Source organism: Penicillium vulpinum, assembly GCF_028829585.1.
Source record: "Penicillium vulpinum strain IBT 29486 chromosome Unknown utg000001l_segment0_segment0, whole genome shotgun sequence".
In the NCBI taxonomy this organism is placed as follows: Eukaryota; Fungi; Ascomycota; class Eurotiomycetes; order Eurotiales; family Aspergillaceae; genus Penicillium; species Penicillium vulpinum.
The window spans coordinates 5309036-5324047 of NW_026643241.1; the positions used below are offsets into that span (position 1 = coordinate 5309036).

Consider the following 15012-nt stretch of genomic DNA (forward strand, 5'->3'; position numbering starts at 1 on the left):
GGAATCAAATGGGTTCTGATTGTCAGGGCATTTAAAAATAGCCGAAGTAGTTATAGGTACATCATGGTATCTTGAAATCAACGCAAGCAATCGAAATCGAAGCGACGTCCCAATAGGAGAAAAAATAGAAAACTCAAAGTCCATATTAGTCGTTCAGTCTCTCGCAGAAAGGCAGAAAGTAAAATATTGCACAAAAGCTCAAAAGAAGATAAGAAACAGCCACCTTGTCGTAGCGATAGTAACAAGAAAGAAAGGAAGAAATGTCTATGTGAATGAAGTGAAGAGATGGCAGTGCTGTCGCCCAAACAAGAAAGATCAAAGTGATGGACATGATATGGAGATCGTTAGATGAATTAGAACGCTCAGCAAAGTAAGACATTAGTCGAGGATATTGTCAAGGTACTTTCAACCCATTAGACCTCGATCTTCTTTCGGCGCGTGAAGAAACGGGAGAGACCACCATCCTTCGCCTTGGAGCTCATCGGTGTCGATGAAACTGGCACAGGGGTTGGAGGAGGCCCGGTGTTTCGGAGGAAATCCGCTAAATCACCAGTCTCGGTCCTGCGGTTCGAAAGAGAAGGTAGGGTGCCGTTGTTGCGCTCCAGGCCAACCTTGCCAGAGTAGTTAGTCAGGACTGTAGAAGCGGTTTGCGTGGTACGCAAGGAGTTGTGGGAGGTGCGGAGCATGCGGGATTTCATGCCCGGTGCACCAGAATTAGATGTAGGAGCGCTAATTGCAAACGGTTGTGTGGATTGTTCGGGGGGAGGGGGAGGAGCAGTGCGTAGGAAATCCATCAGGCTCTCCTGCTCGCGCCTGGGCTTGGGGTTTGCTTCGTTTTCCAGAAGCTCTTCTAGAAGCGCATCATCGTCATCATCATCAATAGCGTACGGATCGCGAGCACGGCGTTGCTTCCGCACAGGCTGGGGCTCGTCGAAATCCGTGGCGCTTCCTGATGTTGAAGTCTTGTTTCGGTTTGAATCCAGCAAACCAGTTCGTGAACCAAGAGATGTCAAGGACTTATTAGGCGTAGATGCATTACCAGTGCTGACGAAGGAGCTGGATGTGGTGGTTTCCATCATAATATCATCCGAATCGCTGGTGTTGCGGAAAGGTGCAACTGTGCGAGGAATCCGATGGGCGCCTGCTGGCATAGGAGGTCCCTCGCGAATGAAATCAATGAGGTCCGAGGTCTGGGATCCTCTAGTCTCAGCAGACCGAGCTTGGAGTTTAGGTCTGTTTCCACGGGAGGTAGTAGAAATTGATGCAACACGAACAGGCCGCGCGCTCTCGGCAGAGATAGTAGTCTTAGACTCGTATGGCCCACTAGCAGGGCCAGTCGATCTCATGAATTCCGCAAAGTCACGGGTCGAATCCGAGGGTGCAATTCGCGCGTCCCGCGCCTGTCCAATCTTGCTAGACCTCGACGCTGATGAAATGCTGCTTAAGCGCGTAGTAAGCGGGATGTGCTTGGGTGACTCGATGGATTTGGTGTGGGCGATTGGGCTCATCTCTCCAGTTGTTCTGGAGGAAACCGAGGCGTGAGGACGGTGCTTATCTTCGCCTGGTGGTGCAGTGGTATTTAAGAAATTTGCCAAATCGGAGATGCCTGCCGTCTCTGACAGTGCCGTCTCTGATCGGGGAACTGATCGGTTGGGTGCGTCAGGGAAGGTCATTTCCCTCACACTTCGGGGAGTGAGGGTGTAATGAATAGTCTCATCACTATTAATCAACTTGTCCAAATCGGCAATGTCGTTTTCTACAGAGTCTGCGCTGCCGCGGGATGCGCGACTAGTCTCAGACGAGCTCCGCCTGCGGAGCGAACCGGATTCACCCTGTGCTCGACTCATGATACCCTTCAACTTATTGGATACCTGCGACGATGTAGTAGAGCCAGAAGTCACTGGACGCGTATTCTCGCGAGCACTGCCGAAGCTCCCAGACCGACGGGATTTAGCGATGATCGATGAAGACATCGATATCGATGGTCGAGACATGCGCTGAACAGCCGCTCGCTCCACCGTGGAGGCGGAGGCAGAGGCAGAGGGGCCTCGGTTGCTGGCTGTGACCTCCAACGGAGCAGGTCTGGGGCGAGTTTTCGATCGTTGCGAATTATTTGAACCAGAACTCAGGCGGCTGATATCGGGGGAGAGAGAATTTGAAGATTTTCCCGATTCGGGATATTCCTCCGATGACGAAGTCGGAGGAGTAGTGATCACTGCCATCTTGCTCTGATCGTCATCATCATTGGTCGCATCGTGGTTGACAGAAGATGTGACAGCCTCGATGGGGGTCACGGGTGGAGCCGGCGTGGTCTCAACCCCTTGCGTTGGAGGTTGACTCTCCGCAACGGCTTGCATTTCAGAGTCGCTAGTCTGTCCAGAGATCAACGTTGCATTGAGTAAACCGGCGTCCTTGGAGGATTGTCGTTTTGGTCGGTGTATCGTCGAAGTCAATTTGGGCTTTTCGCATGATCCAGTGCCCTCAATCACTTCTGGGTCTTTGTGATTCGGCCGATCGCCCAATGATACGACGGAGATGCGAGCACTGTTGGACTGATCGGTCATGGAGTCTTCGTCTTGTGCGACAGCGCGCAAGGATGCAACCATGTCACTGACTGCAGGAGACGTCTCCTCTTCTTCTTCATGCAAGACCGACATTCTCGTATTTTCGAAGCCTTCTGCTGCAGATTCGAAGGATGGCTTCTCTTCATGTTCTGTGAGAGCGATGCCAGGGGTAGTTTCGGATGCATCCACATATTCTGCTGATTCATCATCCTCGTACATAGTCTCGAGTTGCGTTTTCTCCGACGCAGTGGGTGATGGTTGTTCTGTTGGCGACAATACTGTTGTTGGCGACACTGGCTCCTCCTCAGCGGAGTCGGGTGGCGCTGCCCCATTAGGTAGAGACTTCGTACGAACATGGCGGATTGATTTGCCGGGTTCAATAGCCGATGCACTCACGGGGGAGCTATTTGATGAACCTGGAGATTTTGGCACAAGCGAGGGCGATGAAAACACCATCAGACTGCGCGGTCGCACCTTGTGAGCAACAACGGCTTCCATAGTCTGCACCTCCCCATCTAGATCACCAATGTAGCCTGGGACCTCGATCTCTAGAACATCGTATTCGCTCATTGGCAAGGGGATAGTAGTGGGGTCAAAAGGTGGGAGCGCCACGGGCAGAGGCTCCTCGGGGGTCATTGGTTCCTCGATGGTCACAATGCTGCTCTTTCGACTGTTTGCCAGGGAGTAACCCCGAGGGCGGAATGATTCACGAGATAGGGTTCTAGAAAGAGTGGTTCTGCGTTTGTGCTGTCTCCATGTGCGCCACAAGCGACCCAGGGTTGCATTCAGGGCCAACTTCTCCATATCGAGGTCTTCAACCACAAGTTGGTCGATCCGTTTTCGCTCTCCGGATCCACTACACTCATCCCCACTGTTGAGCTGTGCCGATAAACGAGACCGCGATGTCTCACCAGCAATGACGAGTGCGCGCTCGCCAATGTATTCGATAATTGAGGTAAGGAAAATAGAAGCTGCCGGTGTAATATTGTCGACATGACTAGTAAATCTGCGGGGCGCTCCATCGGTTTCTCCAAGGTTGTCTTGCGCGATAAACTCATCTTCGTCATCCTCTTCCATGTCACCTAGTCGTGTGTAGACCATGCACCGTAGACGAGTTAGCTTCCATGAGCGTACTAGATCAAAATCGCCGCCGGGCTCCTGGCCACCACGGAATTCGGTCTGTTCATCCTCCACTCCGCCCATAAATTCGCTCAACTCTTCTTCAGCCGCGGAGACGACTTCCTTGGCCAAGCGGGGCTTCAATACATCAGCCATGGCGGGTCGAATGGAAGCCAGCTGTGTCGACTTTGACGAAGCCAGGATATTAAATAAGAGGTTATCGAGGAATCCGTTCAGGAGCGATAAGGCAGCGGGGGTCACCAGCGCCGTGGCGCGAGCCCCGGTTTCCTCATCATCAGCGACAAAATCGGCGGCGTTGAACTCCTGATCGGCAGAGATAATATCTGAAGCTGCAGATGGCGAGATGAACGCTGGAGCAGGTGTCACGGACGGTGGGGAAATGAGATTGACTCGAGAAAACTGAGAGTCGCTGGAAACGACGCTGGGGCTGCGCGAACGAGACGCAACCCCAGTCTCCAGATATTCGGGTGCTTTTGTGGATTGCATTATGAGCCCCAGGTATAGTTAGGTGGAGGACTCAAGGACTTGAGAGCTTAGGTTGCCTGGTTGCCTCTTTTTTTTCGATATTCTTCCGCAAACCTCGAATTAGACGGGAAGGCACTGGGTAGAAATTGAAATTTCTAAATCATCCTGTACTCCCAGGAACGTCAGTCTGACACAATTCTGTGAGTGAAATCTGACTTGGGTGAAGTTGGGGGGGGGCGCCATTGTACCACTGCATGCGCTACTTCGCCCCGACCCCCATGACAATGGAAAGGTGGATTTCTAACTTACCCGTTTAGATCAAAGAGGCGATCAATGCTCATACCGCATTGGTATAGCGAAAGTACAAAGTAGAAGCAAAATGATGAGAGAGAATCACCCGTAAAGGCCAGGAAAGAAAGAAAGAGAGAGAGAGAGTCAGGAGTTATTATTCCACCTGAGTCAGTGGGGATTTGGGGGGAGCATTCGGGGTCGACTACCGAATAATTTATGGAGCAACTTGTATACAAATCTTACAATCTTACCTGATTACACTTTTATTTTCAGGTTGCATTGTAAAGACCCCTGTACCTTATTTAGGTTATTCCTCTATTGTAAACGCCATATCCTACTAGTGTTCACTTATATAGTTCACAGACAGTTACTATATATATGTATATCTTTTATGAAAGAGCTGTTCGAAGATGGTTATCTCTCTCCCCCTTATTGAGACAAGAAAAGGAAAAAAAAACAAAAACCCCATCGCAATCGCCCCAGGGGAAAAAAACAGAACAATGTTCCAGCGATCGGCACGCTAAAGTGCCCCGCTTACACCTCGTTTCAGGCCTCATTGGCTGTGGGTAGCCAATCATTGAATGAGGTTCCATGGATTCGAGGGGAACTTAGTCTTTGACGCCATTCCTTTTTTGGGCAATTATTGATTTTCTTTTACGATTCCTTAAAAGAGAAGAGGTGCATGCATACTCCGTACGCCTGGTAGTATTCTGTATTTCCAATTGTGATATAATATTTCTGTATATTAATTTTTTATTCAAAGGACCCGCTATGGGGCACATTCGGTAGTGCGGCTGTTAGCGCATATCATGCTTTTTCCACACGTTCCTCGGCCGTTCCACCGCTCCCAGGGGCACACGAGGATAAGCCTGTGGCGCAAAAATGCCATACTATGGAGACCTGGTCTCCATTCTCAAATTTCTGGAAACTTTATAAGTACGGAACAAAAACATGTATACTCCGTACTCCGTACTCCCTACGGAGATACCCATATTGCATGCACAATTTCTAAGTTTGAATCCACGGAACACTTTAAACATCTGAGACACAAAATACATTTCATCCATGGATGGATCCCAAATTATATCAGTTTCCCCAATCAGCATTTGCCTAGACGGCCCCGTGTTACACGCAGCCGTGCCTGATCTGAACCTTTCATTGCTCAACTCTGGATCCTCCAATCAATTCCTTTGCCGTGTTTCCAACCCATGGAATGTCATTCGATTCCATTATTAGAAGAACACCTTCTAAACGAATCAAAGGCTGCGATCGGTTTCTTATAATCATATGTTGTAGCTGAGAACGTGATGATATTATACGATGTAGTGAACGGGATGACCGGAGTACTCCGTACCCACACGAATGTCGGAGATTGACAGCACTTTAGGTCAAGTGGGCCCCATGTGGCAATGAACATAGGGTTATGTTGTATGGCGACTATTACCGCACTAGTAGCAGTAGCTATATGAATATTGTCACGAGACTTGATGCAAGAATATCAGTTTTCTCTACTCCGTGGACTACGTACTCCGTACACATTCCGCAAAAAGCAACGGATATTGTACAGCGTACTCCGTATATACTTCGTATTTCGTACAAGTTGTCCTTGCGCCTTGCAGTGCTGCTCCATACTTTGTACCCCGTACGTCCCCCCTGATACACCACCCTCGTGCATATGGACATATCCTGATATGTACTCCGTACTACCTCTCAGCCCTAGAAGCAGCTTACAATGTACTCCGTACAGCATCCATATATTAGGACCTCGTCGAAGTACTAGCTTTAGCCCCTCTCACGCAGAAGTTACTATGTCGCACAACGAGACACTATACGTTATAGCCAGCGTTAAAATATTGTCATTCTCACTAGCCGCTCAAATAAGCCTACCCCCACGCTACAATCACGTTTACTTCTCCATCCCCAACACCCCATCGCACCATGGCACGCGTGGCTATGAGTGGGGTTTATGATCGCCATCAGAAGAAACTTGGTTTCCCTAACGACTCCTGTCCCTTGAACCAATCCTGCTCCATTGTTGGAGCCAACATACCCTATACGGAAAGAAAAACGCTCCACTCTGATCTCTAGCTGTCAAACTCTGCATGACAATCATTCATGGCTCCACATCCTAGCGTATACAGAGACTCCAGTAGGGCCATAGATCCTATGGTGATCGGCAAAAGACTGACAATTCGGATTGAGGGATTGGTAGAATATCTCCGCGATTTCTTGTTCTCTGGACTATTTCTCCGTGAGATTCTTCACGCATGAGATCCATATAACGTGGATGATGCAGTACAGATGCACTACAAAGTACCCTACAGATGCTCGGTTATTGGCACCTCGATCATCTACCCGCAGGCCAAGCTATACGACAGAATATCTTCCGGAAGAGGAAATTCCGAATTAGGAAAGACGAGATCGTCAATGATCCACAACAAGAACGACAACTACGAAAAAAAAAAAAACAACAGAAAAGAAGAATCAAAAGCTGGTATTGGCCAACTCATCTTCACCGCATCGTTGTAAAAGGTCTAAGCGAAAGCCCCCTACTCCGTACCCCGTATGCTATGCCTTAGTGTGCGTTTTGCCGTTCAGAGCTTTCTCCGCATGCTGTCTGTGCTCTACGCCGTTGTGCGATCGACAATGTAATTAAAAAAACGGCTAGTTGACACTTCAATTTTGGATATGCACGAGTGACCATTTGTATATGATATGTCGCTCTGAGACGGTCACATTCTTCCGATAGCGCAGGTGCACGGTTGATAGATCAAGTGTACGGAGTAGGTACATGCATTCGAGTTTCTTTGCTTCTGCTGGCTTTACTAGTATCATCTTATCCCCAAGCCCTGGAGTGATCTTCACTGCGTGAAGGTACACATCCGATCTATCCCATACCCGCCTCATAGCACTAACTCCCTACTATAACATCCACACATGGAACCTGTAACCTGCAGAGCTTGGCCCCGTCCGATCCCTGATTTCATGTCCCTCATCATCCAACTACATACCAAGCCAGATAACGCCCCAGATCCATTTTCACCCTCAAATTTCACCGACAATCGCCCGCCAACCTCAACGGAGCTCAGTGGATAGACCCGCTGCATGAAGTTCGCTGCACGACGTTCCACCCCATCAAAAATGGAGACCAAAAAAAAAATTCAAATCGACGGAGTAGAAAGCCCCTATATGATATTCCAGAACAGAGTATGGAGTTCTCCGTACAAAGCATACGCATGTAGTAATCGGCTTTGTTAGCTGCATCTATTGACCGACATCCCTAAAACTGCTTCTTTGCAGGACCCTACTTTGTGTAGAAAACAATCACACCAGTACTACAACTTCACCAGCCGAACATCCCTCGTTGGTAAATACATCAGCCCATCGGGCATACCCCACAGGGAAAGGAACAAATCCCCGGGCCGAAACGCCGATTAGGGCCTAGGTCTTTTTGCCGATAAGCCCGGCATATGAGGCATGTAGTCAGGAGATTTCTAGAAGGAGAATGGCGTGTTATGCATGCTGTACTCCGTACGGAATATGTATCAGAAGAATTGGGTGCCAGGGGTTAGGGATTTCTGAAACGTTCGACTCGGGGTTTGTGGTTCCTAGTTTGGTTGTTGTTATATAAGATATATATGTAACTAACTATGGCTATATATATATTTCATAATACTTCTGTCAATATCTACCAACAATTTGCGCACGGAGCACAATGTAGATGTTCGAGTACATATACATATATATATGTACAGTGTGGCCTTGAATGCTGAGTACCTGGGGGTTGAACAGTCCCGAGATTACATGGGCTGATGTAATACCGGAGGGGTTACCTACCCAGTTATGCTTCAAAGGTAAGTTATTTCAGGTGGAGAGTAGCCTGTTTTGTCTGTGCTCATTTTGCCTGAGACTCGGGTAGTAGGTTACAGGGCGGGAAGAAGAAAAGTAAGCAGAGTAATTGATTGGCCAGGCACTCAAGGCCAGAGTCATACGAGATGACGATGGCGAGAAAGCAGGCTAAGCTACGGAGTACATCTATATCCTTAATTTGGGAAGTTTTGAAATTTTGAAACTTTTTTTGAATATCAAGTGCTAGTTCAGGGAAATACATGACTACAGTCAAATCCTAGCCCGAAAGCAACTCGTGAGAAATCCGAATACTTTTCCTGGCTAAAGAGCCGTCCCATTGTATACCCCTCGCCAGATAGTCGGCGAGTCCGAAAGAAAATGTTTTGTCATAATCGTAAAGTCGTGGTATTTGTATTTGTGTTTCTTTGCCGATGTGCAAGCAGATCTCAGACCTGCGCAGGCAAAGTTTTGGTCCCGAGTTCATGCGCAATGCCGCCAGCGAAGAAACTCAGCTCATCAGGACCAATGTAGACACGACCATTTGCCAGTCTGTCCAGCAGGAATTTCTCAATCTTGTTCAAGAGGGCTTGGTGGTGATTCAGGTCTAAGATCGACGATTTTGTATCGTTTTGGTTGCCAGTTTGCTCTTCTGCGCAGAGTGTGATCAACTCGTTGAGCTCGTCTTCAGCCAGAAGGTTGCAGAAGGTACCAATGACATGGTTGGAGACTAAGTCGAGGTACAATGAAGGCACACACTCTGGATCCACGAATTCGATGTTCTTGCCCAACCGAATGTGGTCAACCTGATCTTTAAGGTATGTTTGGTACTCCGGGGTGGAAATTCCATGGATTCCATTCATGTAAGCGACAAAGAGACTACAGTCCAAGTCCACGGCATCACGTGGAAACTCTTCTGGTTGCTTGGTGGACTTGCGAACAAACTCTGGGTGGTGATCTTCATTTTTGTTGGAATCGGCGATGTCCATCTTGTCGAGTTGATCCAGAAGTGTTTGGGCACCTTTCGAGTCCCGAGCAAGCATCATCATTTCATGGCAGGTCATTTGGTGATCAGGAGCTTCGTCATCCGATACTTCCATGTTGTCGATGTACTCCACATGCGGATTAAAGCGCACAGAATTCTCCTCAAACGAGATGAAGGCATCGTCAAACGACTCTGTGTGATCTTCATGTGTCTCAGGAACCTCTCCATTTGTTTCATCCCAGACCGAGAAATCGGAAATATCACCGTCGTCCTCTTCGTCAGATTCATCGGAGAGTGCATCATACTCCGAATCAATTCCATCCGAGCTATAGCCCGATTCCGAATCGGACTCTTCATCGGAGTCAAAGGTAATGGTTGAGTTTTTGAGGATTGATTTCAAGAAAGGACGCAAAGCCGGTTTGGTAGTGGAAGTCGATGTATCTGATTGAGCTTGGGTACAACCATTCGATGTGATCGAAACTTCATCCGAGCCATAGCAGCTGTCATGGGAGAAAGACATCTCGAGGTTGGAGAAGGCAGACGAGACAGAGACAGAGCCCCACGAGCTTCGATGGAGGGTCGAGTTGCTCATTTGCTCAGTAATTGGTTTGTCCATGCTTTCAGCAGTGACGATTTCTTTTGTGTGATTTGTTGAACTGCCCAGAATATCGGCACCTAGGAGGGCTCTGAGTTGATGACTGAGCACTCCTAGATAGGAGCGATAGGATTTGTGGAAGAACTATGTTGGAAGGGTGCGATCAATGAGTTGAAAGGGCGCGATCAATGAGTCGCAAGGGAGTCACGAAAATAGCAAGGGCGTCGAGGGCCTGCAAAGCACGGTAAAAAGTGCATAGTGAAGGCACACGGGAATCGTGTAAAAGCCTAAGGAAACTTGTCCCCAGCACAAATGTTGGAAGACATGATTTTCCGGTAAACGCTTTGTGATTAGATGTAGAAGGGTGCTTTCTCGCTGGTCTGATGTACGGAACAAGACGGTCGAGATTGGTTGCTGTGGTGATTCGAAATAAGGTGAAGTCGGTCACGAATAACACAGAGGCTAACGGCTTTGTCGAGATGCATGTAGGGTGCAACAAGGTGGCAAGGATAGAAGCTGAAGCGTAGTGTTCACGCGACGCGATGAAAGCGGTGGAATGTCGCAAGAGCAAGAAAGCACACAAAGGCTGTCGCTAAAAGAGAAAAACGCTTATCACAGAAGAAGGGTGCGACAAGTGGAAAAGAATGGAGATTGAAAGTAGTGAAGAGAAGAATGGCCCACGCTTCGCGGGGTGTGACGGAGGGGCAAAATCCGGGTTGAGTCACGTCGACTTCGGAGTCTACGGGTAAAGGCGACAACACGAAGTGTAGATGAGGAGTGTGAGAAGGAAGATACTGCGGGTAATCAGCAGCAGTAACAGAGGTAAGAATTCAAGGACACTGAAGCGGCCTGAAGAAAAGGAGGAGAAAGAAGAGAGGAAGGCTGAAAGGGTCGCCCCAACCTTGGAATTCATGTAGTCATCTGACTCAGCCCGAACTTGACCATTTTGGGATTTTACCCATTATTGGGCTCTTTCAAGGTTTCATTGTCACAAAGCAGTCAATGCAGTCATCTACTATTCTGGATCATTCAAACAATGAATTTGATCTATTTATTGTTATAAATAATCTAATCATACCCAATCACAGTGTCAGTCCAATAACTAGCACAGAGTGCGCGATATCAGCCTTTCCGAGAGAATAGCCTCGGGAGATCGGAGTACGGAGTACAGAGTACCGCTGTGCCTCTCAGCCGATAGTTGCTTTTGCCAGTGTCACGCTCAGATATTTCAGGATATTTTTTTCTGGGCATATGGTATTGAATGACTGCATACTAGGGGCATCTATGTCTTTAGATGTCATTATCAAGTCCTTGCTGATTGCATACATACACCTAACAAATATTGTTGAACGGGGCCGCTATTGCCGCACCACTAATGTATGTACCACCGAGGTTCGTTGTTCTTTGACTCTTCCAACGCCCCTTTGATTTTTCCTTTAAGCTTTGTCGAAGCTGGCAAATCTGGCTGCGTTCTGCTTGGGCGTTTTAGACTCTGTTTGAAGAGGAGGCATAACTGCCTGACGGGTTGTAGGCCCGATTCAGAGCCTTGGAACTTTAAGCCATGCCAAAGCCTGGTCAAATCGACTGGATGACTATCAACCCAGGTTTGTTAACACTGCAGTCTCCCGAGGTCACATAAATCTGTGTTCGTTTGGGTATTAACCCCTCTGTCCGTGATGCCTGAACTTAACCCAAACATGACAAGGATGCTAAAGGAAGAAACACACACACATCTACATGTTAACAACACACTAAAAACTGTTGGTTGATTCAAAAATCGCCTGACAATTGGCTAATGATATCATTTGAGATACAAATACCTGCAAGCTCCACAACCATTGCAGGGCAATGCACTTTGATTACCAAACGACACTTGATTATTTCGAAGAACAAAGGAGTCCTGGAGGCATCAGATCCTTGCCTTATGCTGAGAAAAAAAAGGCATGTTCTTTACTGCATTCAAACATGGCCTTATCTTGATCAACTTCCATGCAGTCCAAATATAGAACAGGGAGTCGAATCAAACACCCCCAAATAAGGCCACGGACGACGATCTCCTGCAGGTCCAGTTTTCCTAAACTTCCGATCAAGGAGTACACATACATACTGGGGCTTCCCGGGAAAATTTTTCCTTCTCGAATACTTGATAACTCTTCTGTGCATTGTTCGGAGCGTGACATTCCGCCCAGCCTTTACATTCCAATCCACATTGCGGACTGTCTATCAAACAGGACATTGGCCAATGGACAATATCACCCCCACTCTAATTGGATCGATTGGCTAATCATGATGAAGCAAATGATGGAAGGATGTAGCCAGAGTGTGCTGCCGATCATACTGTCACCCAATTCGAGTCTTCTTCGGGTGGTTGATGATGGGATAACAGGTATCATGACGCTTACACTGCAAATACTAACCTTGGAACTTGACAGGTGATCGCCCTCCTGTCCTAATTGTATGGCTGGTCCTGGTTCCTTGGACGATCCTGAACGGCTCGGAGAGCGTTCCGACCCATTTCCTTTCCTTACGGTCTTCCTCTTACGACGAGTTATGCCGATCTCCAATTAAAGGTATTGGGTCAACATGCCTATGTCCTCCCCAGACCCACTTCATCAGCTCATCTGATGGCTGTCCTACTGCTTCTGGCTTAGTGAAGGAGGGTTGCATTCCCGCGGGTGGCTACCGGAGCGAAACCTCTTTGGGATTTGACGAAGATTGACAGCTCGGCCAGCCATTCATATTTCTGCCGGCTACTATTGGCTCGAAGAGCCTTGAATCATGCCTCTGAGGGGCTGGTGGAGCCGGCCAGGAGCCAACCGGGCTCTTCATAGCACATTCCTTGTCCATCTTTAGAGCACTTGGAATGTGTCCAGAAATTCCGAGGCTGGTGCCCTGCAGCTATTCAAATAGGGCTTGCATCTGTTTGTTTGCTTTGCTTTCTTTGCATCATCTGCAGTGTTTTCTTTGATTGACAAACTATCAAACATTCAAACATTCAAACACTTCATTTTCTTTTTTTGCATCCTTTGCACATCTCGGATATCCGGGTCGATCCCCCCGAACTATTCCCAAACCTTACAGAGCTCTATTCAAGACAATATCTTTGGTTGTCCAATCACATCCAGTCTTTGGATATTCAGTCGCTGACTACACTATCGACCTGTCTTTTACTTTGTCGCCGCAAACGGAAATCCGACAAGATGTTCGCTCAACCCTACGACCATTCGTTCAATGACTTGTTCAACCAATACGTCAATATGGAGACCGGTGCCGCTGATGGAAAAGATTCAGCGTTGTCCGATTTTGATCAGCTTTTCCCGCTTGACTCGCTATCAAGTGACTGTGGCGATCTTCCACCCACTGTCTCCACTCCCAAATGCCATCAATCACCGCAACCCTGGAATAATGAGTGGCCCCTGCAGGATGACGGAGCCGCTGTCGATCATTTTGCTTTCCATGACACCGTCCATCCTTCTGCAATCTCAGACGTCAGTCTGAATAACTTCGAAATTTCTTCTCGCCCTACAGCAATCAACCGTCTGTCCACCTCACCGTCCACTCCCCCAACTACCCCTAGACGGAAGCCCACTCAAAGTGCCCTCATCACTCCCAAATCTATTCGCCATCGCAGCCCGAATGAGCGCCGCTCCCATTTGCGCAAGCAACCTTTCTCCCCCAGCAGCTTAGTGCGCTCTTCCAACCTTTCCAAAGGAAGAATGGCATATCCCGAGGCTTGGGCCCAGCGAATGCAGAACTTCAACCTTCAGAGTTCCGAAGATCGTATGCCGCTGTCGCCCCCTCCATCAGATGTCCTTATTCAGCATGAAAACATGTCAACCGAACAAATCATGAACCGACCTAGAGACTCAGCAGAGATGCCTCAGTACGATGCAAGACTATATCATCAGTCTCCCTCGGTTTCAATGCCATCGCCGAATATCGCAATGGCAACACGGCAACAGCAGCACTATATGGCACACCCAAGCTCCTCTACCTTGACCAACTCCAGCTCTCCTTCCGCAGATGATATGTTCTCCTCATCTCACTCATCTGACCCCCATTCTCTTTCTTCTTGGCAATCCGACTCTCTCCATGCCTCATCTCTTTCTTTTACTCCAGACCTCCAAGGTCAAGATTCTCAATGGTGGTCTCCCATGCCTTCTCGGGTCGCTCAACAACAGGCCTCTTACCTCACATCTCCCACGCCTGTCCGCTCCATGCAAAGCGTTGGAAGCCAAAATGACATGATGCAAGGAGGACTAATGATCCAATTCAACCCCTCCTATGACATGTCGACGGACCACTCATTCTCATCATCTAATCTGCTCCCCGTCACACCTCAAAAATTCGACACCTCCTTCACCAACTCCCAAATCCACAACATCTCCCGTTCACCATCTCTCTCTCCCAACGCCGGCACATCACCCAGGGACACCCGCAATGGATCCATCTCTAAGCCTACCCATCGCCGCACTCACAGTCGCAAGCTCTCCGGCCAGAGCATGAACACCCCCAAGCCCGCCAAGGCATCTGGATCCTCACCCCGAGGCGCAAACAAATCTGTCAGCGTATCGTTCGTTAACTTTACCGCTCACGACAGCAAAAAGATCCTAACCGGAGTTGCTCCCTCCGGCAGCTCCAAGACTAAGGCTCGTCGCGAGCAAGAAGCCCGCGATAGACGCCGCAAGCTGAGCGAAGCCGCTTTGAGGGCTGTGCGCAGCGCTGGTGGCGACGTTGAAGCTCTTGAAGCTGTTCTCTGTTAAGCTTGTTTTTGCTTTGATTTTTTTGCCCATGATTTTTTTTGTCTGTGTTTTTTTCAGCTGGTGTTTCAGGGTTATATCATTGGGAATATCTGGTTTGCTTTTGGAGTTTACGATTTTGCTTTCAGGCCTGGACTCGGGTGATTGTACCCCCAAAATGTTAGACTGTTCTAATATCTAGACTCTTCTGTGGATATCTAATCTTATAATATTTTGTGACTATCCAGCTCCTGCTGTAGATCCTTCTTCTTTTATTTCTTCTTTTCCTGCACTTTAAAAGGATTTCGATCTCTTTCTTTTTGCCAAACTGGTGAGTTTCATTTGTTTGCCCAATCTTTTTTAATATTGCTACCACCATTACTACTG

The 15012-nt window shown here is 48.1% G+C and overlaps 3 protein-coding genes across 3 annotated transcripts; 1 reads left to right on the forward strand and 2 right to left on the reverse strand.

Moving 5' to 3' along the window:
* Positions 1–413: 413 nt before the first annotated feature.
* Positions 414–4190, reverse strand: N7479_001910 (uncharacterized protein; the record flags this gene model as incomplete). The annotated part of the gene is made up of 1 exon (XM_057249607.1): positions 414–4190. The coding sequence occupies one exon, from the start codon at positions 4188–4190 to the stop codon at positions 414–416; it is 3777 nt and encodes a 1258-aa protein (XP_057114039.1).
* A 4565-nt stretch (positions 4191–8755) lies between these two features.
* On the reverse strand, positions 8756–9907 carry N7479_001911 (uncharacterized protein; the record flags this gene model as incomplete). The annotated part of the gene is made up of 1 exon (XM_057249608.1): positions 8756–9907. One exon carries the CDS (start codon positions 9905–9907, stop codon positions 8756–8758), a length of 1152 nt encoding a protein of 383 aa, XP_057114040.1.
* A 3179-nt stretch (positions 9908–13086) lies between these two features.
* On the forward strand, positions 13087–14649 carry wetA (developmental regulatory protein WetA; the record flags this gene model as incomplete). The annotated part of the gene is made up of 1 exon (XM_057249609.1): positions 13087–14649. The coding sequence occupies one exon, from the start codon at positions 13087–13089 to the stop codon at positions 14647–14649; it is 1563 nt and encodes a 520-aa protein (XP_057114041.1).
* Between the last annotated feature and the right edge of the window lie 363 nt (positions 14650–15012).